Here is a 25,682-nt window from a genome sequence, read left to right on the forward strand (position 1 = left end):
GACAATTTTTTAAATCAATTGACATTTATAATAGAAATTTTTCACGTTACTATAATAATATTCTGTTTTGTTTATTTGAATTTTGCAATTCAAAAAATTGAAAATTAACAAAAATCTTGTAATTTATATCGATCTTGGATATTGTAAATTTTATACTTGGCGCTATCATGTAACCAATAAGCAAACATTTGCAAATTGCGTATTTGTGTGTGTGTGATAAAGTTTTATGCTTAGAAAAAAGAAGACCAAGTTATATGACTTGTTGGCTGTGCAAATAACTATGTAATCACTTCGTTAATAGTATATTAGATAAAATTTAGTTAAAGATTATAAGGTTGTAATATATATATATATATATATATATATGTACATATATATATATATATATATATATATATATATATACAAATATAAATATATAAAAGTTAACATGCCGGTTGCATTTTATTATTAAAATTAAAAATTAGTTTTTACATTTCTAAGCAGCTTTAATAGAAACGAGTTTGCAAATTTTCTAAAATGAATTATATTTATTCCTTGATTTTAACTATTATTTTCTTGAGTTCCTTAAAATTAGGGATGACATTTATTTTAGAGAGTATTGCTGCTGGTACAGCATCTGTTGTAGGTTACGCTTTACGTTGTAATTTCTACGAATGCTGTACTGATGAGTACATACCAAGAAATACCGAGGGTAAGTGTCGGTTATAATTAACAAAGACACATTCTATGAATGCAAAAATTACTTTACTCCAAAATTAATTTATCTATTAATTTTCATATTAAACAGTTTGTCATTTTAATGCTCACATAATCCATATATTAAGTTTACGTTTAATTGCAATATAAATTTGTTGTAGCCTTGAAAAATAATTTACAGAATAAATTGTATGGGCAACAGATTGCTGCTAACATGGTTTATAGTGCTGTACATAGTCATGTTTTCCATTTAAATCCAAAGAAGCCTTTAGTTTTAAGTCTACACGGCCTACCTGGTAGTGGAAAAAATTATATTGTCACCATGATAGCTAATGCTTTATATAAAAATGGTGAAAAAAGTAAATATTATCATTTTTTTAATGGGCGAGTTGATTTTCCCGATGACAAAGATAATATTTATAAGGTAATAGTTTTTAATTTTTAAATATTGTTCAAATATAGTTTGTTCTACAGATATATATATATATATATATATATATATATATATATATATTTATTATATTGTAGAATTATTTATTATTCTTTTAATATTTGTAATTAAATTACTTTCGCTATAAAGAACTATGGCAAAAAAGTAAAATGATTTTAAATATTCTTCAAAACATAATTTAAATATATTAGCATTTAAAGTGTATATTGAAAATGTGATTTTGAACAATTTTGTAAGAACTATATTCTATTTAAGAACATATGCATTTAATAAGTGTCATTAAAAATTTAATGTCACAGGTTTCGTTGTCAAATAAAATAAAAACAGAAATAAATAATTGTGCAAGATCTATGTTTGTTTTTGATGAAGTGGATAAGATGCCAGTAGGAGTTTTAGATATATTAGTTCCTTTCTTGGATTATACAAGTTGGAACCAAAGGGACAAAAGTAAAGCTATTTTTATATTTCTATCTAATACAGGAAGTAATTATATTGTTAAGCGTATGATACAATTGTGGGAGAAAGGTATGAATCGTGAAAATGCAACTCTTCAAGATTTTGAGTCACTGATCTCAGTAGGTGCCTTCAATGAAGAGGGAGGCTTATTCAAAAGTGGTACTATAGAATCAAAATTGATAGATCATCATATTCCTTTACTTCCTTTAGAAGAAAAACAAGTTATTCAATGTCTTCACGATGTGTTTGAACATTGGGGAATTAATAATCCTACAAATGCAATGATTCAAGAAGCTTTATCGCACGTTACTTATGGACCTCCGCCTCATAATATATACTCTACGTCTGGCTGCAAACGATTAGACCACAAAGTTTCATCCATTATATATAAAAATGATTTTAAATAATAGTTTGTTAAAATATGAATTAATATTTTTTATAACTATAGATTAAAGCGCATAAATCATAATTACAGATTAAACTAACAATTCGTAAAAGTGTAAATGAATGCTTTTCGTTTTGAATAAAATTATGTATAAAATATTTATATTTTTTATTACTATTTTACCACTTTACCACATATGTAAAATAGTTATAATTTATAGTCCTCTATATTTTTTAGTTTTCTGTAATCCAGTATAATAAAATTGTATGTGTAATAAAATGGTTGATAAGTTTAAAACATTGTTAAATTAAAAATGAATATTTTTAATGTATTTAACGAAAATTTAAAGTAAATTAATATTTATTAAAAAAAAAAAACAAAGATTGGTAAATATGTTAATGAGTATATTTTATATTTTTTAGAATTTTTATTGATGGATATATGATATTAAATAAAATGCAATAATTATTAATTAATTTGATACTTCATAGTTTTATTCATTCTAATCTATGGAAAAGTATTACTTTTATAAATGATGTGGCAGTTGTGAATTATAACAGATAAGATATTATCATATAACATGTCTTTAAAATACACAGAATACTAAAATTAAAATACTATTCTTTAATACAGAGAAAATATTGTAAAATTCATTACACATTTACCTACTAATTGCATAAGAACGCTAAAAGAAAAAACGTAATTTTAATGACTAATAAAACAAAAGTTGATTACAAAGAAATACGTTTTTACATTGTGCTTACTAAATTCCCGTTATTGTTTACTTAGATATATCAATTCTGAGACTTGTTTCATAATTTTTTCTGTTAATATGTTATCCAAAGATCGATAACGGGAATGTGTACGTCTATTGTCCAAAAGACCTATAAATTAGGACCAGCCTAAGCGCAACTTTCAGCTTCGCTGATTAGGACATAATATAGGTTTTTTTTTTTTTTGATCGGGGTTCACTCTTTTTATATTTTATTTAATTCATGTACATTCGATCGCTATTATACTGAACACTCTACATTTTTATCGACGGTTATAACAATATCAATTATCTTTTTCGCCCTTCACATGTCCTTTGACTTTAGCGGCAGTCTTGAGTCTTACCTCTAATGGAAATATTTTTATTAAATTTATATGAAAACAAGGTGTATCAGTGAGTAATTTATTTTGTATTAAATATTCTACATACGCATTTATTTTCATATAATTATGTTATCCATAAAATATCTTTAATTTAAAAAGTTCGTTTATTAATACAATGACGGAATTGCAATAGTCCTAAAAGACATTGTAAGGAAATTAAATTTTGAATAAAAATATTTTCATCAGGGACATAAATATTATCGACCCTCTCACCATGTTGAACAAAGAGCGTATGTCACTATATGTATATTTATTTATATTTTCCTATATTCTTTTATAATTTATTTATAATCTCACTTATACGTTAAATGCAATTTTTTGTGCACTTTTATCATTATATTTCATTGTTATATTTATTACGCAATTTTTTGTGCACTTTTATCATTATATTTCATTGTTATATTTATTACGCAATTTCTTGTGACTTTGTATATATTAAAACATGTAATCAAAATAATTTATAAATAATACTTCCTGTCTTACCATTTTCTAAAATGCAATAGTTAATCAAAGAAAATAATATTAGTACGTTTTACTTTAATCTGCATTTCCCTCAGATTAATTGAACATTTATTCAAAACTTAATATTAACTTAACATTAAATAGCTATTTAAAAATAATTTTTATGAAACGTTTTTATTTAATAAATTTAAAATGAACACAAGTCTTTATATCTTGAAATTGTTTTTAAAAATTTTGCTCCATAAAACTCCTCGATATAACCACTGTTTAATATGTAATGTCAACTATTCACTTTATTATATAAATGTTTAGAATTTTTATATCTTTTATAACTACGACTAGCTTTTGGGGCATTTAAAATTTTTTCTTAAACAAAAGAATTACAATAATTTTAATACTTTTATAAAAATGATTGTTTCAAACGAGTGATGCACCTAAATGCTATTTAAACATTTCATATATGAAGACAATATTGTAACTTTGGTATCAATAATTAAATTATTGTATTATGCCTTTTATACATAACTAACTCATATTATTAAATGATTCTTTTATATTATGCGTGCATGTGTGCGACATATCTTGTGTACTAAATAATAAATTGATAAATTCACATAGTTACTTTTATTAAAAGAAATTTATACCATTTAATTTTAGATAGCGATAAAGAAATATTGAACTTTGTAACCGATTTATATAGGCGAGCAATGTTAAAAGCTGTACTATAAAAAAAAAAATAAAAAAGTAAGAATAACAAACTTCTTATATGTTAAATAATTACGATGTAAATAAAATAATTCCATTTAGAGCTCACCATGTTTTGGAAAATTTCAAACTCAATTTGTTACCATGTTAGTTTATAAATATAAATTTGTTTATCTGTATGATATCATTCAATAAATTACTTTGCACATTGTATTCATATGATATGAATATAGTTTTATCTTTGGCAATACATAGTAAAGTTCGAGATAATCATAATAAATAATTGTTGATTAAAAAAAATTTGGGATTATAAGTTAATGCACAGATTTACCAATTGAACAGTATAACAAATATATTAATTTTCAAAATATCAATAAAAATCACTAGCTGATTCTTGTTAGAAAAAAAATTATTCAATATTATCATATCAAATAAAGCACTTAGTAAAGTTAATTAATTAATTATGCCCGCTTAACTTTATTATAATTAACTTCTAAGTGTCTAAGGATTTACATTAATAAATCAATACAATGCTCATTACTCCAATAAAATGAGCAAATATAAAAATATTTATAATGAAAAATGTAAATCTTTTGTTGTTTATCGATATCAATAGACGTTCCTGTCTGATAAAATCAATGATCGAACGATTACCTTGTAAAATACTTTTTTAGTATTACATATGATTTCAATACAACGTTATTAAATATAATCTACGATATAGAATAAATAAACGTATGGTACATTAAAAGGAAATATTAAATTATAATATATCTAACCAATATGATTACTATCCACGTCTACGGATGGATATCAATTTAGACATTATTACTTAGAAAAGACAAAAAAATCAAAATAATATTAACAATTATTCCTGACGTTTTACGATGCTTAATAAATAAAATCTCTAAAGCACTGGGATCCTAAAATTTGAAAGACATTTACAATTGGTACATAGTCATTAGCGTGTATGTAATAACGAAAAATGATGATCCATATTAAATTAAATTGAATTTCCATTATTCATTAATGTTATTTATAAATTATTGTATGTCACGGTAAATTGATAAATAATTATCACCGTAGCAATAGTAAATTTAATTAAAAAACGAAAATACTTAAAAGAGATCGTAAACGATATCGTTATTACTTAATAACATAGTAAAATGCAGTTTTGTAAAACAAAATGGATAAATTATATCTAACGATACTAAAAAGAAAAGTATTCATTAAATTTTCGTTGACTTTGAAAATGTATAACCCGCTACGGGTATCGATAAGGCCATGAAGTAAGTTTAACGACAACTTGTTATCTAATGTAAAATTCTATGCTAGTCGATTCCGTATATCTCCAATGCTTGAAAGCGCGATAAATAAAATGTGACAATCCACAATAATGTTGCTATAATTATACTAATATAGTTGTTGCGCTAGTTCATGTTGAAAGAAATGGATGTACGAACAACATCAATTGGATTTTCTCAAAATCATTGAGTGTATTAAGTGTATATTTAAAAGTACTTCATTTGGCAGAATAATTACTATTTGAAATAAATTCATTCGTTCAATGCAACTCACTTAAATAAAACACAAAAAAATCTAAAAAAATCAAGCGTTCTGAAAAATAAATAGACATTTAATTGAATGCACGAGTAGTTGTTTTCGAGGCTCTACTGTATAATCATTTTTTCATTTGGTTTTATAATTTTAAATATTTGGCTTGATATAATAATATGTTACATTGGACATATTAAAATGTAGGTAGCAAAATTGTAATGACATTCTATATGATTAAAATAACAATTACTACATTGACTATTTAATTTTAATAGCTTATTATTATTTGTATATTCTCTTCAAATTGGGCAGTGTCCATATTGCGTCAATTTGTTTATATAAAAAGACATTCATTGTCTAGTAGTAGGAATTGTCTTATTTTTCGACTTTAAAATAAATAACTAATGAAGATTTCAATTGGTCAAATTATTACCGACAACTATAAAATTAAAAAATATTCTAATTTAAAGTAAATCTTTTAGTAAATAAACGATTATAAATCTGAACAAAATGACTAATAGCTAATAGTACAATAAATGAAAAATACCCGAAAAAAAAAATAAGATCAGTATTTAATTAATGCTACAAAGTTCTTAAAAATAAAAGCGTAAATTAAATACATTTACACTTTTACAATTTTAATGATAAGATTAAATAGCTTAATAATTTAGCAGTTAATGTAAAATTTACTTCAATTTATTCGTTGTTTATTTTACTCATCTTCATTAAGATGTCAAAAGTACGTTTGAATTAAAAATATAAAGAGTCAAACTAAGTATTTTACTGTTATAGTGAAAGCAATATTGATAATACTAGCGTGTAAAATAAATGAAGTATTGCAGCATTCGTTGCTTTTGCATTTTGTTTAAAAATTTAATCAAATTATCTCATTAATTTAAAAGCATTATAATAATTAACGTATAAAATTTTTAAATTTCTAACCTTTTTATATTAAATTACATACAAAAGATGTTCAAACAATTTTTTTTTTTTACTTTTTATCTATATATAAAATTTCGTATAGAACAATTAAAATATTATCAACAAACAAATAAATCCAAAAAAATAATTCTCATTATTTTATTAAAAGTGTACGTTAATCGTATATAAATCATGAATAATTATTCTCTCTCACAGATATTGCAATAATTTATCACCTAAAATATAAAAAAGGTATTCGAGTTATTAATTTCCATCTATTTATCTTATGTCAATTATTGAAAAATATATCAATATTACGTAATTATTAAAATAATTTGTAATTTAACAATATGCGCACATACATCTATGAAAATATATATAAAAAAAAAAAAAAAGCTTTAATAAATATTAAGCCAAATATATAAAATATAATCTATTTAAAATAATCTTTGAAAAATCAAGAGTAAAACATTCTTATGAAATAAAAAGTTCGTGTTAGACTTTTATCTATAAATAAATGATTAAAACATCGTTAAAGGAGTTATAAAATGTTCCATTTAACATAGAAAATTATTATGTAATGATAAATCAATTGATTAGTAATGAAATTTAATAAAACAATAATCCCTTCTTATCCATTTCAAAAGCAATTTAATAAATCATCTAATCTATGACATTTTACTATATAAACGAGAATTTTCTAAACGATCAACCAATCGATCTATTTATTAAATTACTTAATTTTTATTTAATTAAATCAGAATTCTTATTAGAAAAAAAATATGCTTATAGCTATATGGCGATGTAAAGACTGAATTATTAAATAAAATATTAAATGATAGTAAAATGAAACATACTTTTTTTTCAACGTCTTGTCATATTTGTCAATCTTTAATTAGATATTTTAAATAAATATTAATTTTTTTCAAAGCTATTTTATTTGAACTTTTACTAATTCTAACGACCAGCAATGAAATGAATTTAAAATAAAATTCATCAAACGGTCGAACTAGAGAAATTTCAATAACGATAATAAATTTAAATCTAATGTTTAATATTTTTAAACAAATATAACAGCAAATACACCATTAACAATAAAATATATAAAAATAATAATGAAATATCAGACGTTGGTAAATAATTCTTAAATAATATATATTAGGTAAAGAATAAAAGTGTCGCTACTAAACCTATGATAAAAAATACTTTATCGTTATTATAAATAATAATAACAATAATAACAGCAACAACAACAATAATAATAATAATAATAATAATAATAATAATAATAATAATATATATTATTTAAATTATAAAAGTATCACTAGTAAATTTATAATGAAAAAATACAGTTTTTTTTCTAATATATATATATATATATATATTAGACGTGTGGATAATATTACATATAATAATAAAATAATATTTATTATATTATAAATATCACTTAGATTTCTTTTTATAGTTTAAAAATAATTTTAAAGCTATTGATAACAATCGTATAAATGTTTGTGTTCTAGATTTCACGTATGGAAAACAATACAGTAAAAATATATAGCCGACGTAGATCATTTTTAACATTATTACAGAATGTTAAAGAGCTACTTTCAATAATTATTATTGGTATACATAATTATGTATCGAATTATCAATTTTCTTGGTATTATTCATCAAACGTCGAATTGATCGAATGTAAAAAATGTCAGATAATTATAAAAAAATATACACGTTAATGAATTATTTAGGGACAGTAGGACAGTAATCCAGCACGAGATTGAACCAGATCGAGGGATTAACTGAGCCCATCGTCAACTAAGAACATCGTTTCTATCATTTCTATATCATTCTATTCTAAATCTATTGAAAGCAGCATCGAATTCCATAATAATATGGCCGTAGCAGGAGGAATGTAAAATTGCAGGTATTTCACAAAAACGTACGAACGAAATAGCGAAAAGCGAAACGCTAAACGAAAGGACAATAACCAATAGTCTGTCAAGCCTATAATTGGATCAGCAGCAGATGCATCTAGAACCGAAGGCCTGTCAAAACGAAAGAACGACGATCTACATCTCTCCCTGTCACGGGACTGACTTAACATTTAAGCCCAGACGCGCAATGTTGTGTCCCAGCTGCCGGTAGATAAAGCGGTGCCGTCGGGCGAGACGCGCAGACACGAGACTCGATTCTCGTGGCCGTAGAGGAGCGCCACGCGCTGGCACTTGAGCGTGTCCCATACGTTGACGGTGTAGTCGTTATAGCCAGCGAACAACAATCGCCCGCTCACCGACAAATCCACTGCATTAGCTCCGAAGATTATGCTCTCCTTGGTGTAGACGGCGACCTCCTTGTCGGCCCGGAGATCGAAGAGCCGACAGGTCGCGTCGTCCGAGCCTGTGACTACCGCGTCGCCACTTGGATGGAATCGCACCTTTCATCGTAACGTGTCGGCATACATTAGTACACAGAAAGCCATTGAACCAAGTCATACGCTCTTCAAAGCACATTTGTAACATTCAAGCTCTTTTATAAAGCGACTGTCTCGCGGGTGCTGGAGCGATATTTATTACGTTACGCTGCTCAAATTCGCACGTCTTCGTGAACATTCGCGTCAAGTGGGATTGGCATTATTGGCGGCGATGCGCTTACACGATAATATTGATTGATATCGAGGGGTCTCGAAGGGACGGAAGAACGAATGGTTGAATAATCGAATGTTTCATCGAGGCGAATTTCGATCATTTCACAATTTCATAATGATCTCCGTCGCTTTATAATTCTCTTAATGACCGAAGACTTAAGATTTGTGAGCAGTGCACCGGGATTAGCAAGAGTGGCGTCTTTGCATGTAATCTTACCGAATTGACGTCGGACTCGTGTCCCTCGAAGCTCTGAACGCACTGGCCACTTCTCATATCCCATATGAAGACTAATTTGTCGCAGCTGCCCGATACGAATGTATTACCCGTTTCGCTGGGCGCCAGATCTATAGACATAACACTGTCCGAGTGCCCGTGAAAATTTTGTAGCAATTGTCCGCTCTCGACGTCCCATAAAGCACAGGTGCTGTCACCGCTACCCGTTAGCACCTGCTGATCGCTGTTTGGAAAGGCACAGCAAGACATGTACGACGTGTGCGTGCCGACGGTCTTCTTCTTGGTTGATACGTCGTCCTCGAGGCTTAGAGGGTAAACGGTCACTTTGTTGTCGAGGCCACTATAGAAATTAATATATTGCAAACGCTATGTAATTTACAATGGATAATAACGGCCATAGAATCCTCCGCTGTACAAAAGTAGGCTGGAATGCAATATGATTGTTATCATTGGAATGGGCGATGTATATATTCCGATGAATAATTGTTCCTGAGCTCCTGGCACACTTTAAATGGTAATATCGTGAATTGTTGTAGAAAATTTTTTTTTATAGTCGAGTGTAGGAAGGAAGGGGCCAGGACGATGGAGCGGAATTGAAAGTAATGATAAAGATTAATGAGCCGAGGCGAGCGATTGCAGCAAAATCGTAATGGGAGGGAGAAATTGTGGGAGAAAAATTTACGCTATAGGCTTACTCGAGGCAATATTGCAAAGAAAATATTGAAATGAAAATCTTTCCATCGCGATATCAATAAATAACTATTCGTTACATTTTAATTTTCAATTACCTACCCACAAGCAACGAGCTGTCCACTTGGAGCGTAGGCACAAGCGATAACCCATGTTGTTGGCATAGTTACCGCATGTTCCTTATTTGTTGTAAATGCATCCCATATTATCATTTTTCCATCCTATTTGTAATTCAAAATACAATCATACAATTATATATTTATAGATGTGTATGATAATCTTATAATTTAACAGGAATTACGTAGATTTGTAATTGTTAATATAAGTAAATCATCTATTTGTATCTTAGATTTAGGTCTTAAAGAAAAATGCAGCGATAAAACAGACTTGACTCTATCGACGATAAAGAATTGTATAAGTAATAAATTAATTCATTGAAGCCGTCGTTTATTTTGATAATCTAAATATCATAATACGGTCACTTTTCAGTAACTATATTGATCCAAGAATTACCTGCGATGAAGAAACTATATGCCGTTTATCCGGAGACCAATCAGAACATAATACTTTTGCTTGATGACCTTTTAAAACTCGTCTATGTTTTACATTTATACAACTAATTGGTTCCAATCTCTCTGCAACTGCGGCAACTACAAAATAAAATAATAATACAAAAACTTGCGTATAATATTATTTACCTCTTATAGAACTCATCTCATTGAACGAGAATATTTAAGGGGCAAGAGTTTGTAAAACTATTAATTTCTATAATAAATCCATATGACTTACGAGTAACATCGTTTAGTTTTTGTCTTTCATCTTCGAGACGAATTTTAAGAGATTCCGCTTCTTTCGCTAATTTTTCAATATGCTCTAATTCTGTAGCAGAGTCCATCGTCCCACCAAAAGCATTAATTAAGAGCAATTAAAAAGACTTGTAATTTAGTCAAAAACATCCATTTGAATGCAATATCGAGATTGTACTCGTAAAGTCTGAAAACAAGCGTATCATAAATAACAGAAATACACCGATCCTTGTGCTTCTAATCTAATTTAATAAAGCTTTCCATTAATTAAAATGCAGATTATTATTTTATAGTTCAACAAATATCAATCGTCCTGAACTTTTAATATTACAATATAATAAATATCATTTAAGTAGATGATAACAGATTTTTATTTCATGTTACAAACAATATTGTTATTATCGTTATATGTATACACTGTGTATACATATATATATATATATATATATATATATATATAATACACACACACGCGCGCGCGCACGCACACACACACACATTATATATATATATATGTGAATATATATACGCACATGCACACACACACACGCACACATTATATATATATATATGTGAATATATATACGCACATGCATAAACACATATGATAATGTCCAAAAATGAGTATTTTTCTAAATTACATTTGCTTGAGTAACTTGTGAAGCATATGTTTTGGAAGAATTAAAATGGAACTTTAAGCTTTAAAACAACACTGTGTATGATAAACAAAATGCATTGTTTACATTAAAAAATGAAAATGTGCTTTTCAGATTTCGTTAGTAAAGTACGGTATGAAAATATGAAAACACCTTGGGAAATCGTTGCTTACAATAATTAATTGCACGTAAAATTCGTAGAGATCCGATATTGCGCTCTAGCAGACAATCCTAAAATTCTCCATCGATGCCCGCCACGACATTTTGCCACAATAATCAACTCCTCGATTCTACGTGTGCACATATGCTTTTTAATATCAAAGTCCTCAGAAATTGGCGAATCTAGCTGAAACAATAGCAATGAAATACCGAAGAGCAATCGATAAACACGAATAACAAACTGCAGGTGCCGGTGTTACACGTCGCGAATATTAACAGTCTATTCCAAGCATTTTATTGTCTTGTCCTTTTTTTCCAGAGTTTACCATTCGAAGAAATTATGCGATCTATTGTCATTGGAATTGAAACGGGAAATGTATGAAGAACGGGCGTAGGCTGAAGAAAATCCTTATACTTCATCAAAACACCATAACTGTAGCCATCTTGGACCTCGGGTCGGTCGTGTTAGTTTCTGCAAGAGGGCAGACGACAAACAGAAGTAGCGGACTCTTTTTAATTCGTCTGTCAAAAACGGCGGCCAAATTACTGTCACAATCCCGTAAATTGACAATAATGTCGAATGAGAAACTACATGTGATGTTTGGATTTGACACGTTTTTTCAATTGAAAATTCAAGCTTGACTTTTGAGTATCGAGAGGAGCGATCATTATTAATCTGTGATGGATTTTTAAAATAACACAACCATCAAAATTGACATTGAAATTCAATTTCATTTTCAAAATTCGTAAGGAAAATGTTACGATATAGTTTTTCAAAATAGCCATAAAACTATATAATTTATAAGTTAACTATTAAGATAAAATAAAAGAAAGCTAGTGCATAATACATTAATATGCTATAAAGATTAGCTAATAAAAATAAATGATATATTAAAATCTTTTCAAAATCTCTTACTTTTTCTTAACCAAATGTTAATTGATTGTCCTACAATCAATTTTTATAAAACATCACTAGTGCATACACGATATGTATAATCAGAGATTTATCTATAAATTATTAATTGCTCATTAAATAATTGTTAAACAACAACAACAACAACAACAACAACGAGAACAACAACGACGACGACAACAACAACAACAGCAACAATGGATAATTAATGCAAAGAAAATTATGGTAATTGAAATCAATTTTCTAAAGAATAATTTAATTCGATCATTTTGTCAAGCTATTTACAAATAACTCGTATTAATAACTTTTGTGTGTTTCTACTTGATATATGTCAATAGATATTGAGGAAAAATATCATTCGTTGACTTTCACTTGTCTATATGTCAATAGCAACAATTATATAAACAATTAACAATGGTGTATAATTTTTATAATATAATTGACTTTTCCAAGTCTGAAGTCTTTAAAAACAAGAGCTTCGATACAAAATACCAAATATACTGTAGTTCCAATTATTACATATATAATTTATTAATAAGAGTATAACATTTCAATTATTACTTATATAATTTATTAATACGAGCATTGATAAAAGTAAATATATTTCAAACTAGCCACCTTCGAGTCAGTTACTACGCACATCACATTACTCTCTCAAAAGTTCTAATAAAAGAATGTAAGATTATAATGCTCGTTGAACTAAAGGAAAATCATAATTGGCCAAAATTTTCTTTCATTGCCAGAGTCATCGGATCCATCTATCTCGACAGACATTTTTAAAAAGTAGAGAAACACAATCGGAAGACTCGGCTCTAACCAACTAAACCTAAACTCGACATGTCGCCGGGCAATCAATGTCGGATAGGGGAAGTAAAGGAATCCATAGTACTTCCTGATATGCTCGGTACAATCAGCGCACGAAACGTATCGCATCCCAACAACGGAGGAGTAAGAATGACGAAAGATAATGATCGAGCCTGGAATTGGTGGGGGAACAAGTCGGCGCTGCAGCGGTTCTCTAGTTCTTCTGCTTTTAAAGAGGTTCTCGTCTTTAAACACTGACCGGGTTAGTGGACGCCTCTACTTGCCTGCGAAACATTAAAAGTCATGGCATTATTGACCGTACGTCTTGCAGCTTCGGTAGCGAAACAGCTGCCCAACAGCCAGGTAAGCTTTGTTTCATCTCCTCTATTATGTTTCAATGAAATAAATGAAATGGGCTCGCGAGTCGGCGTGGCCCAGACGTCTCGTTAATTCAATTGGAGAAAACTGGAGTAGCGGATGGAAGCCATTTTTAACCGGTTGGTTTTCCTTGAGTTTAATGTCTTCGTTGACTATTCTAATTCTGTGATGATATGATAATTACTCTGGGATCGTGGAACGCGAAGAAAATGTAATTTAAAATGCCGATAATTTAATTCCGTGCCTTGACCAATGAGGTTACATAAACACACAGAAAAATAGGCCATAAAGATTGAAAGTTATGTAATTGAATTGAAAGTATTTTGAAGGAAGTAAGGAAGCAAGAGATCAGATGATAATTTTTAAATAAATAGTTTCGACAAATACATTGCCTCGAGTGTAATATATTGTATTTCAGTTGACCTGGCCCACTGCTGTTGTTGCTTCGAGAAAATATCATGTCTCCTGCAGTCGCAAATCCGCTGAGCTATCATCCATTCTCGAAGAACGAATTTTGGGTACTACCACCAAAGTAAGATACTGTATTTAAAATTTGATTCCTCAACGATTGCACTGCCCTTATATATACTTATATATCTAAATACTTATATATTATACCTATGAGGATGTATGCGCGTGGATGTGATTTTATTTACTTTAAATATTTAAAATATATCATTCATCCCAACCATATAAGTTGCACATTTATATTTATGGAATATTACTTTCCTTTCTTATATAAATCTATAATTAGTTATTGGAATTATCGTAAGAACGTGACTAGCCTAAAATAAGAGAATGGCAATAATTTTTTTAAATATAAAGTTAAAAAACTAATGCACCAAGTTTAATATATATTTTTCTTCCAAATTTTCTGTGAAAAATTATTTATAGACATATAAGAATAATATAAAAGTATTTTAATGCCAGTGAGTATATTATATAATCTTTGGTAAAAAGTAATTAGGGATCTATAGAATTAAGAAATGTTTTCAATAATATATCACTTATTTAATTAGTATATATACATTTAAGCAATATTTTAATTATATTATTTATTAATTTTCACGGGTTAAATATTTTTAGAATTATATTTTTAGAAGATAGTTATAAATAATATTCAATTTTATTGTAGACCAACCTTGAAGAGACTGGTCGCGTGCTCAGTATCGGAGATGGTATCGCTCGTGTTTATGGTCTTAAAAATATTCAAGCCGACGAGATGGTGGAATTTAGCTCCGGACTTAAAGGCATGGCTTTGAATTTGGAGCCTGACAATGTTGGTATTGTCGTTTTCGGTAATGACAGGCACATCAAAGAGGGTGACATCGTAAAACGTACTGGGGCTATCGTCGACGTTCCCGTCGGTGATGAGCTTTTGGGTCGTGTTGTCGACGCCCTTGGTAATCCCATCGATGGTAAAGGCCCTCTTAACAATAAGCTTAAATTCCGAATTGGTACAAAGGCTCCTGGTATTATTCCTAGGTAAGTAATTTGCGTGTAGATATATTTTAATAAATATTACTAAATTCTTTAAATTTTAACCATTTACTCTTATCGTTACTTTGTTGAAATCTACACTCTTGAGATTATTAACAATGGATATAAAAATAATATTAGAATAATAAAAAATAATATTTAGAAATATAGAAATAATATTTATTGTGTTAAAAATTTTCGAAAATTAAACAACACCTAACCAATAACTCTGTTATCGCTTCAATAGAGTGTCCGTTCGAGAACCCATGCAAACGGGAATCAAAGCCGTAGACTCGCTTGTGCCTATTGGCCGTGGACAGCGTGAACTGATTATCGGTGACAGGCAGACTGGCAAGACCGCCCTGGCCATTGATACCATTATCAATCAAAAACGGTTCAATAGCGCTAGCGATGAGAAAAAGAAATTGTACTGCATTTACGTAGCTGTCGGTCAGAAGAGATCCACCGTTGCGCAAATTGTAAAGCGTCTCACAGACAATGGCGCTATCAACTATTCTATTATTGTCTCAGCTACTGCATCTGATGCTGCCCCTCTTCAGTACCTTGCACCCTATTCTGGGTGTGCTATGGGAGAATACTTCAGGTATGTACAATAAACAATACTTAATATTAATTACTCGTATCCAATCGATGGTGTACTCGATCATAAAATTACATCTTCCATTAGCCAATGAAAATCAATTACGTATGCCATCCTACGCACGTCATCTTAATTCCCTATTCAATTATTTTGCTATAAATTGGGTTTTACAACTACACTCTCACGAATGAAGCACGCTCAACTTGCTTATAATTTGTATTCGAATAAACTATCCTTCTATAATATTTAATAATTTTTTTGTTAATATTAATGACATTTTATGAATCATAAATTAAAATTACTATATTGGCACTGTTAATATACTAAAAAAATTTAATTATTAAATTGGACGAGTCTTATCAATTTATTTACACGTTCACACAATTGGACATAAACTCACACGAACAATGAAAAGTGTAAGTAAATAAGCATGCGACCTGAATATAATTTGTTCATGATTTCAGAGATAATGGTAAACATGCTCTCATTATCTACGACGATTTGTCGAAACAGGCGGTTGCCTATCGACAAATGTCTTTACTACTGAGGCGACCGCCCGGTCGTGAGGCCTACCCCGGTGATGTGTTCTACCTGCACTCACGTCTGCTCGAACGTGCCGCTAAAATGAACGAATCTCTTGGTGGCGGCTCTCTCACTGCCTTACCTGTCATCGAAACTCAAGCCGGCGATGTGTCAGCTTACATTCCCACTAATGTCATCTCCATTACAGACGGACAGATCTTTTTAGAAACTGAATTGTTCTATAAGGGTATCCGACCGGCTATCAACGTCGGTCTCTCTGTATCCCGTGTAGGGTCGGCTGCTCAAACCAAGGCCATGAAGCAGGTACTGATTTTTCTTTGTTAACTTTTTGCTTGTTTTTTTTTAGTCAAATTAGTCAAATTTTCAGCCCAATAGAAACGATTGGAGGGAGCACTCATTACTTGACACTTTATTAACAGAACTGATTTATGGATATTTATAGAACTCCATTAGCATTGTAATTTAAATTTTTTTTTTTTTTTTTTTTTTTTTTTTCTATATTTTGCATTGTATATCATAAATTTTGAATTGTGCAGTTAAATTTAGTTTACAAATTTACATAAAATACTGGGAAAATAATCATTAAATTATAACTAAAATTATATTATCATTACATTTCCTAAATTGTAACATTTTGCGTATTTGTGTTTTTATATTGAAAAGAAAATAGTTGACGTTGCCCGAGTCATCCAAATATAATACGGTTTTTAATAAAATTAAATAATTCGCTCCAATGTTTAGTTACTATTGTCTGCATGTGTAAATAAAATGAATTCTCTTTAATTCCCGGTGAATAACGTCATATGTGGCGTTTAAAAAAAAAAATCTCTACTTTCAAATATTATTTGCATTAATTAATATTCACATACGCGGGTATGTTAACATGACTTTAAAATGACAAACAATGTAAGATTTTCAAACATTCGTGGTACAATCAAACACTCATGTCTTACATTTTATTTGCCTTTATTGATGCTAATTCTTGAAAATAATATTTGGAAACTGCAACTCTATCTTCTACGATCTACATTATTTAAGATTCGATACTGGAAAACAATGGATAGCTAAGATTTATAGAAATATGAGTATTTCATAGATTTAATTCGTTTAATTTGCTGTTATTCTTACGAACTTAGAACAAGAGCTTTCTTCAAGTTCAGCAAATACAAACATCTTGGAGTTATTCTTATTATAACGTTATCTATATTTTCTTCAACTTGTCAAAATTAGCTTCTCTCTTTTAAACGGACCATATATTGGGGTGAAATTTGAGGATTAATTAATTTTTATTCGTCTAGGTCGCTGGTTCCATGAAATTGGAGTTGGCCCAGTATCGTGAAGTGGCAGCCTTCGCCCAATTTGGTTCTGATTTGGACGCAGCCACCCAACAACTACTTAGCCGTGGTATCCGTCTTACGGAATTATTGAAACAAGGACAGTATGGTAAATATCGATGACCGTTTCCCACTGTCCCCGGCTCACAATCTCTAAATCTACGAGAAGCCATGATTTCGCAAGCCGGGATATTTTTTGAAAAATTCAGAATAACATTTCACCCTTCTTATGTCTTTAGTGCCCATGTCCATTGAAGACCAGGTCGCCGTCATTTACTGCGGTGTCCGTGGACACCTCGACAAATTAGACCCTACCAAAATCACTGACTTTGAAAAAAAATTCCTTGCACATATTCGGTAAGTGACTTGTTATTGTAATACATATTTACATACATAAATTACATAATTCTGCTATTAAGTAATAAAATAAAATAAAATTATAACAGCAAAGCCTTTGAGAAGAATATTAATAATTTATAGTTTGTTTTTTAAAGTTCTTAAAAAATTTAACACCACTTATTGATCTTTTTATATTTATTTTAACGATATTTTATTAATTATCTATTCCATTTTGTATATATATATATATATATATATATATATTTATTTATTTATAACGATACGTATCAAGTGTTGAAATTCATTATTAAATGAAACGAGGATTGAAAGTAATGTGAAAATGACTAAACTAAAAATACATTTTCAGATCAACACAAAAAGACCTTTTGGCTACAATTGCAAAAGAAAATGTCATTAGTGAAGCAACAGATGCTAAATTGAAGACTCTCGTTTCTGATTTCGTAGCCACCTTTACATCATAAGCTCCAAGTGTCAAAACATCTGAGAACTCACTCAATTACTTAGCTACAACAATTGTTGTTACTGCCGAAACTTATGTATGCGTTTTATATTTCGAGGATTGACTGTGAATATTCTCTATGTACATCTATGTTAAAGCCATTCATAAGACATAAAATCTAGAAAAAAGAAATAAACTAATTCCACATTCGAAAAAAAAGAAATTCGATAGCCATATACATCTGTTAATACATTACATTTTGGTTCTTTAATAAACGTATCAATTATTTCGTAAAAAAAAAAGAAAGAGGAAGCCTTTTTGTAGATACCCATCATTGTATTCTGATTACTTTAGTAATTGTAAAATAAAAAAAAAGAAAATACAAAACAATGTTAATCATTGAATTAATTATATTTATTAATGAATAAGTACAGGCATTCGTTAATAAATATATCTATTTTTTTCTTCTTTTTTTATAAAGATTTTACATGTTACAAATAGATAAACTAATCATAATTATTTGCATTTTGCTTATAAAAGTAAGTGATGCACAAACGTATTTATTTATAAAATTATCCAAGATTGCCTAATTTAATGCTTTGAATTCTTAATTCTTAATTCGCAGAAATGAGCGATTTCACATTTTACCCAATAAAATACTATTTATCAAAATTAATAAAATTTACTTAAATAAATATAACGAAATAATGGTAGTAAGTCTTAAAAATTTAATTTTATAAAATTACAAACTGTCTTTTATTCTATCCTTTTTAAATACATAAATATCGTTAAACTTAATTTAAAAATAACAATTATTACAAACAATTCCGCAATGTTAACATTTTTATAAATCTTCAAACAGCAGCAAGAGACAAATTTATATTGTTCATTTTCTTTTTATTGAACTCGAGAGGCTCGCAAATTTTACTTATTTTACCAGATCCAATAGTCCGTTTTAAATCTCGTATTGTAAAATTCTGATGTAATAACATTGGCATTCTATCGCGCATTATTAATCTTGCACAAGCTTGTTCACCAGGCATTAACATCTTTGTACCCTCTGGTAGTAAAATATCTAATCTAGTATAGATATTCCAAGTTGAACTATATAACATGAGACAAGAACCAAATTGCTAAAAAAATATAATATGTGTTAATATTTTCTTATATTTTTTCAATTCATATATTTATTCGTATCTCATGTTTTCCAATGAGAATGAATTAATAATAATTAATTAAAAGTAATAATTACTGGAAGTGGTTTATGTCTACCACCTTCACTCGGCTCTAGTAAATAAATTTGACTTTCATAGTGATTGCTGAATTTTTCAGAATTTTTTCCACAAATCCACATTCCTCTACGAATACTTGACATCTTCACTCCTCTTAATAAAACACCAACATTTTCTCCTGCTGCTGCTTCTGACTTTGATTCTTTAAAAATCTAAGAAATTAAAAACAGTCTTATAAATTATTCTTGTTTAATAATAATATTATTCGCAACTTCCATTCAATGATTTTAATAATAAGAGTAGTAAAATAATAATTTGTAAATATGCATATTATTAACTATGTAATAATTATACACCTTTTAATAATTTTCTAAGTTCTGTATTTTTCTAAATATATATTTTTGTTTCTCAACATTCATGATATTGTAAAATATATTAGCCAAAGATTAAACTTTTTTTATTATATATAGAATATTTTACATTAAAAATTAAACATAATACCTGAATGTCATTGACAAAAGTTTTTATAGAACTATCATATCCTACAAGTTTTGCTTCCATTCCTTTCTTAATAATTCCCCTTTGAATAGTTCCAATTGCAATAGTACCTCGTCCTGGTAGATTGAAAAAGTTGCTTATTGGGAGAAGGAATGGAGATTGAAAATCCCTTTGGGGTGTCGGAATATGTTTGTCAATAGCATCGGTCAATGCTTGTATACAGGGCATTCCATATTCCGATGTATTTTCATTTAAGGCTAATAATGCCGAGCCTTTTATTATAGGAATTTGTGTGATATTAAAACCATTTTTTTCTAACAACTCTATAATCTCAATTTCTACAAGATATAATGTTTCTTCATCCACAAGATCCGCCTATATAAATAAAAAAGAATTAATTTTTAGTAAATGATAAATTATAATATTTATTATAAAATATTTAACACTCTTATAAACTTCTTAATAAATTCAAATAATTATTGTAAAAATTTTTTGTCTTTATTTTTCTTTTATTAATATTTTAATACTTATGAATACTTATGAATATTAATACTTATGAAGTTCAGAATACAATTTTTCATAATCCATTCGCATGCAAAGTTTGAATATAAAATTATTAAGATTATAATTTAAGTTTACTATCTAACCCAATCACATAAATAAATATAAAAATTCTAGGAGATAATTTTAGAAAAATTTATCATAACCATGATAATAAATATAATAAAATCAATTAATTTATTAAAATATTTAAAAAGTTACTTACTTTGTTAATAAAAACAACAATTTTTTCAATTCCAATTTGCTTTGCCAATATAACATGCTCCACGGTTTGTGGCATTATACCATCATCAGCTGCAACGATCAAAATTGCTCCATCCATTTGTGATGTTCCACTAATCATATTTTTAATAAAATCCATATGTCCAGGGCAATCGACGTGTGCGTATCTTCTTTTTTCTGTTTGATAGGTAACATGGGCAATATTAATGGTAATACCGCGAGTTTTTTCTTGAGGTGCACTGTCAATTTCGCTATAACTCATGTATTTGCAATTTTTGTATTTATCTGACAAATATTTTGTTATAGCAGCTGTAAGAGTAGTTTTTCCATGATCAACATGCCCAATCGTCCCTACGTTACACACGTCCTTAATTTCTTGGGAATAAAAACAATGATTTACATAGTTCACACTTAATCGTTGCAATGAATTAATACACTTGTGCATAAAGTAAAGTTTCCGTAATCTTAAATAATTCAAAGGTACAGTTATTTTTAATGATAACATGTTATCACGTCAGATTTCTATAAATTCTACAGATTCTAGCAAGCTTATTGAAATGAAACTACTTTGTTAAATTCTTTTAATTGTAGTCATTAAGTTTCATTGCAAAACAATTATTAATTCATAATTATACTCAATAAAAAATAAAATAGATAAATAAATATTTATCGTGTTAAACCTTTCAAGCTACAATGTTGAATATAATATTACAAACTTTTATAGCTCTTTAACTGTTCTGCTTCTGTCAAATCATAAATTCTGTTAATATTCTGAATTTATTGGTGCTACTTTTTGAATAGTGAAGGATAAGTACAACATGAGATAAAAACTCTCATAATAAATCACATTAGTACAGTAAATAAATTCATTATATTATAATAATATTATAATTATGCTGAAAAATGAAGTTCAATTTCCGTGATAAAATTGCAACAACAAAAAAAGACTAATTTCTGATATTTGCAATGAAAAATGTGAGGAAAAATAAATAGTAATAATATACAATTTGAAAATGCACTTTGCAAATTAACAACTAAGCTTATATTTTTTCCAACTTCGACAAATATTTTCACATTATAACATTACGAGTATGTGAGTAGACAAATTATATTTCTTTAAAAGAAACGTGCAATTATTTTTCTCAGGAGAAATATCGCCGGCATAGAACATCTACGCATGCTCGACAATTATCCTCGAACATTCGCAAGTTGCACGAAAATTCGAATCTAATATTAACAGTTAAAAATTAAAAGATAAACCCTTCGATGCTTGTACAGTTTTCATATGCATTTATTTGTAATAATATTTTAACAATTTATATACACACACGCGCGTACACACCCGCGCACGCACATATATATATATACACACATATATATGTATATATGTAGTATTTGAGTTCGCGATATAGAATAGTGCTTAAGTGATTGAAATTGGCATGAAGATATTGACCGTCAATTTTAATTTTTCAATTTTTAATTAATGCTTTAACTGCAATTAATTATAATACATTCTTGTGTGCAATTCGGCTTGAATCATAATACACATTACATATCATTAAAAATCAAGATGCTATTTTTTACCAACCATATAACCACGAATTACGCTAAATCGATTTACGTCTATTGCACTTAAACTGGCCAATGAAAGTAAATCGAAGAACAAATAGACTATGCGTTTAAAATAGAGAAGTTTTAAAAAACGTCTAGTACATAATGGAATTAGGAGATGGAAAAAAATTGTTTTTATTGGCGCTGAAGGAGCAACTTCGAATTACTTATTTCGATATTATAAAAAAGAAAGATTATTTTTTTTTTTTTTTTTTTTTTTTTTTTAAAAAATTTTTCAAAAACAATATTGAATCCAATGTAATTCCCGAATATAATTTGAATTCCAAGTAAAAGCTTATGATTCGTTTAATTTGTTGAACTGGCGTGTGTTTCTTTATTATTTCGTTTGTAAAAGTGTAATGCCGAGAAAGTTCGTAATAATTCCGCGCGTTCGCTAATGAATTTAAGGGGAATACATATGGAATTAATCATTACAACAATTTTCAATCGTATTTCTTAATTACAGGCAGATTCGGTAATTTTACTTCCTCACTTTTACCTTCGCTTTTACATTCTGATAAAGCTGTTGTTTAAACAGACAAGCGGCATTCGTCGATCAGATTGCAAGTCTCGAAATCCGTTCGAATTTATTCCAGTGAATTTGAATGAAGACGAAGATCGTTGCGCCACCTAATAACTAAGCTGCAACTTAATTTCGTTTCGATTTAACATGTACACTTCTCCTCGAGCCGTTCATTCGTTCTCACAGCATTAAAAAGCATAGAGGCATAAGTCCGGTGTGCATTGTACTAGTTTGGTAAAGATAAGGAAAGATAGCAGGAAAGCAAGCGAACGGCCAAAGTGAGCAAGTGTAGAAGGAGCAAAAACACGGAGCCACCAGCCTCGGGAGCAAAAGCCATATACATATATGCATACACATTCGCACACCGACGCGCAGCCACGCATTTGAGAGCTCTCTATACGCGCATGCATAAACGCATCTACATACATATGCAGTGAATATACACATACTCGCATATATATATATACATATATATATATATATATATATATATATATATATGTGTGTGTGTGTGTGCATATGAGTGTGGGTGAGCGCGTATGCGCATAAGTGTGTGCGCGCACGTACATGCCGCACACAGTGTAAGGTGTTCGCTGGATTGAGTGGTGTCTGAATCCAGTCAGTCATCCATCAGTAACTAGTGCCGTCATCGGTTTATGCGCGAACGAATGGGCTTATGGTTGCCTGACGACTATCCGTTGCCGTCATCATCGCTGTCGCCGTCCTCGCGTACTCGTGAACTCATCCCCTACGCTCGAGGCCGCGCGCACACCTAAAGGAGAGTTACGTGCACGCTCTGGGAGAAGAGGAGAGCTGCATTTACGTGTGTCCCGTCGCTCGATCTCTTTTCGATATTTGGTCTGTCAAAGCGACTCTCCGCCAGTCCGACGCGATTCTTTCCAATTTGCCGAAAGAAGGTAAGTTTGCATGGTGAAGTGCGCGCGCGAAGATACGGTGGCCCGTGTGTAAGGTGTCCCTTTATTTACAAGAGCGAGAAGACAGCGGGAAAGATAGAGATAGAGTGATGGAGAAAGAGAGAGAGAGAGAGAGAGAGAGAGAGAGAGAGAAAGGCGAGGTTCGTACGCTACCCAATTCATACACCCAAATGAAGAGAGAAAGAAAAGAGAAATGACTGTCGCGTGGTTCAACGTTTTACATACATTTCTTTTCTTTTCTTTTTTACGACTCTCCTCCAAAAGTCTCCCTTTTCTCATTGCGTTCGTGTCCAATTTCACTTCCGTCATTCTCTTTATGCTGCCTGCTGTTGTTGCATCGCGTATATATCTTATTGTCGCTCTCTTTAATAACTGGAAAAGAGCAAGAGAGAGAATCTCGAATAGTGCCATTGTAAATGCGAGTCACGCTCCAAAGTGTTTACGAATAGAGAGTTACCCAATTTCTTCATTTATAAGCATTTGTAGAGAATTTTGAGATTTTCAGACAAGTTATCATATAAATTCTAAATTCCAAATTTTATTTGGTATCATGTAAAAAGAGCATCCTACTATGAAACTGTCAAAATTATTTAAACATTTTTCTATCTATTTATCTATCCATGAGTTCTTATGCAAACGTTATTCTTCAGTAATTCAGCTTAATTATTTGTATGGATAGTGATTGTTTTAACATATATGTTTAACATATATTTTTAACCTCCCTTGTGCATTACATTGTATTATTTCATTGTACATCTACAAAACTTTATATTTTTTTAGGATAATTTATGGGTTTAATATAACATTCTTTATTATACATTTAGTAGTAATTTCAAATTATTAGCAGATGGTTTTTAAAGTTCATATTAATTATATCTTTTGAATTATCATTGAACGTATGAGATTATATATAATATTAATATGACAATGAATAATATATTGTACGTATAAATGGTTCCTCACAAGCTAAGTCCATTATTTCAATGATTTTAAATCCTTAGCTTTTACAAGCTTAATTTTTCATGATTAACAGTAATTGATATTATTATTATTATATTTAATATATACAGAACTTAATATCGCAGCATAATGTTATAATTATTTATTATGTTAATTAGAAATAGATTTATCATTAAAAAAATCAATTATATTTAATACAATATCTTTTTATAAAAATTTTTTGGTTTGATTAAATGTATCTTTACTGATTACTTCTTATCAATACATTTAATTTCTTTTCAATCATACCTCATTAAAATTCCATTATTTTA

General features: G+C 29.3%; 4 protein-coding genes across 5 annotated transcripts; 2 read left to right on the forward strand and 2 right to left on the reverse strand.

The window, feature by feature from the left end:
• Nucleotides 1–420: 420 nt before the first annotated feature.
• Nucleotides 421–2,149, forward strand: LOC105362511 (torsin-like protein). Its single transcript, XM_011499972.1, has 3 exons — nt 421–694; nt 861–1,123; nt 1,450–2,149. Exons 1-3 carry the CDS (start codon nt 520–522, stop codon nt 2,011–2,013), a joined length of 1,002 nt encoding a protein of 333 aa, XP_011498274.1. The 5' UTR covers nt 421–519; the 3' UTR covers nt 2,014–2,149.
• Nucleotides 2,150–8,397: 6,248 nt separating this feature from the next.
• Gbeta5 (guanine nucleotide-binding protein subunit beta-5) lies at nt 8,398–12,303 on the reverse strand. 2 transcript variants are annotated; one of them, XM_011499973.1, is made up of 6 exons: nt 11,993–12,303; nt 11,147–11,350; nt 10,871–11,007; nt 10,460–10,578; nt 9,650–10,007; nt 8,398–9,222 (listed from the first exon to the last, which is right to left on the reverse strand). In XM_011499973.1, exons 2-6 carry the CDS (start codon nt 11,250–11,252, stop codon nt 8,893–8,895), a joined length of 1,050 nt encoding a protein of 349 aa, XP_011498275.1. In that variant the 5' UTR covers nt 11,253–11,350; nt 11,993–12,303; the 3' UTR covers nt 8,398–8,892. The 2 variants fall into 2 exon arrangements, with proteins under 2 accessions (XP_011498275.1, XP_011498276.1); XM_011499974.1 differs by having other exon boundaries at nt 11,973–12,303.
• A 1,596-nt stretch (nt 12,304–13,899) lies between these two features.
• Nucleotides 13,900–19,048, forward strand: blw (ATP synthase subunit alpha blw, mitochondrial). Its single transcript, XM_011499975.1, has 8 exons — nt 13,900–14,058; nt 14,492–14,605; nt 15,209–15,558; nt 15,800–16,156; nt 16,618–16,999; nt 17,995–18,139; nt 18,270–18,387; nt 18,737–19,048. Exons 1-8 carry the CDS (start codon nt 13,999–14,001, stop codon nt 18,849–18,851), a joined length of 1,641 nt encoding a protein of 546 aa, XP_011498277.1. The 5' UTR covers nt 13,900–13,998; the 3' UTR covers nt 18,852–19,048.
• Nucleotides 19,049–19,683: 635 nt separating this feature from the next.
• Nucleotides 19,684–21,867, reverse strand: LOC105362705 (elongation factor Tu, mitochondrial-like). The gene is made up of 4 exons (XM_011500190.1): nt 21,326–21,867; nt 20,563–20,934; nt 20,082–20,273; nt 19,684–19,962 (listed from the first exon to the last, which is right to left on the reverse strand). The coding sequence occupies exons 1-4, from the start codon at nt 21,845–21,847 to the stop codon at nt 19,684–19,686; spliced, it is 1,365 nt and encodes a 454-aa protein (XP_011498492.1). The 5' UTR covers nt 21,848–21,867.
• Between the last annotated feature and the right edge of the window lie 3,815 nt (nt 21,868–25,682).

Source organism: Ceratosolen solmsi, unplaced genomic scaffold (genome assembly GCF_000503995.2).
Source record: "Ceratosolen solmsi marchali unplaced genomic scaffold, CerSol_1.0 scaffold41, whole genome shotgun sequence".
Lineage (NCBI taxonomy): Eukaryota > Metazoa > Arthropoda > Insecta > Hymenoptera > Agaonidae > Ceratosolen > Ceratosolen solmsi.

What these genes read in the sequence shown, in the direction of transcription:
- LOC105362511 (XM_011499972.1), top strand. Translation starts at nt 520, where the DNA reads ATGAATTATATTTATTCCTTGATTTTAACTATTATTTTCTTGAGTTCC. An exon ending in CATACCAAGAAATACCGAGG is followed by an intron (nt 695 to 860) that starts GTAAGTGTCGGT and finishes AATTTGTTGTAG; the next exon opens with CCTTGAAAAATAATTTACAG. An exon ending in ACAAAGATAATATTTATAAG is followed by an intron (nt 1,124 to 1,449) that starts GTAATAGTTTTT and finishes TTAATGTCACAG; the next exon opens with GTTTCGTTGTCAAATAAAAT.
- Gbeta5 (XM_011499973.1), bottom strand. Translation starts at nt 11,252, where the DNA reads ATGGACTCTGCTACAGAATTAGAGCATATTGAAAAATTAGCGAAAGAA. An exon ending in AAAACTAAACGATGTTACTC is followed by an intron (nt 11,008 to 11,146) that starts GTAAGTCATATG and finishes TTTATTTTGTAG; the next exon opens with TTGCCGCAGTTGCAGAGAGA. An exon ending in GGACAGCTCGTTGCTTGTGG is followed by an intron (nt 10,008 to 10,459) that starts GTAGGTAATTGA and finishes TAATTTCTATAG; the next exon opens with TGGCCTCGACAACAAAGTGA.
- blw (XM_011499975.1), top strand. Translation starts at nt 13,999, where the DNA reads ATGGCATTATTGACCGTACGTCTTGCAGCTTCGGTAGCGAAACAGCTG. An exon ending in TTTTGGGTACTACCACCAAA is followed by an intron (nt 14,606 to 15,208) that starts GTAAGATACTGT and finishes ATTTTATTGTAG; the next exon opens with ACCAACCTTGAAGAGACTGG. An exon ending in ATTGAAACAAGGACAGTATG is followed by an intron (nt 18,140 to 18,269) that starts GTAAATATCGAT and finishes TTATGTCTTTAG; the next exon opens with TGCCCATGTCCATTGAAGAC.
- LOC105362705 (XM_011500190.1), bottom strand. Translation starts at nt 21,847, where the DNA reads ATGTTATCATTAAAAATAACTGTACCTTTGAATTATTTAAGATTACGG. An exon ending in TTGTTGTTTTTATTAACAAA is followed by an intron (nt 20,935 to 21,325) that starts GTAAGTAACTTT and finishes TTATTTATATAG; the next exon opens with GCGGATCTTGTGGATGAAGA. An exon ending in GTAGACATAAACCACTTCCA is followed by an intron (nt 19,963 to 20,081) that starts GTAATTATTACT and finishes ATATTTTTTTAG; the next exon opens with CAATTTGGTTCTTGTCTCAT.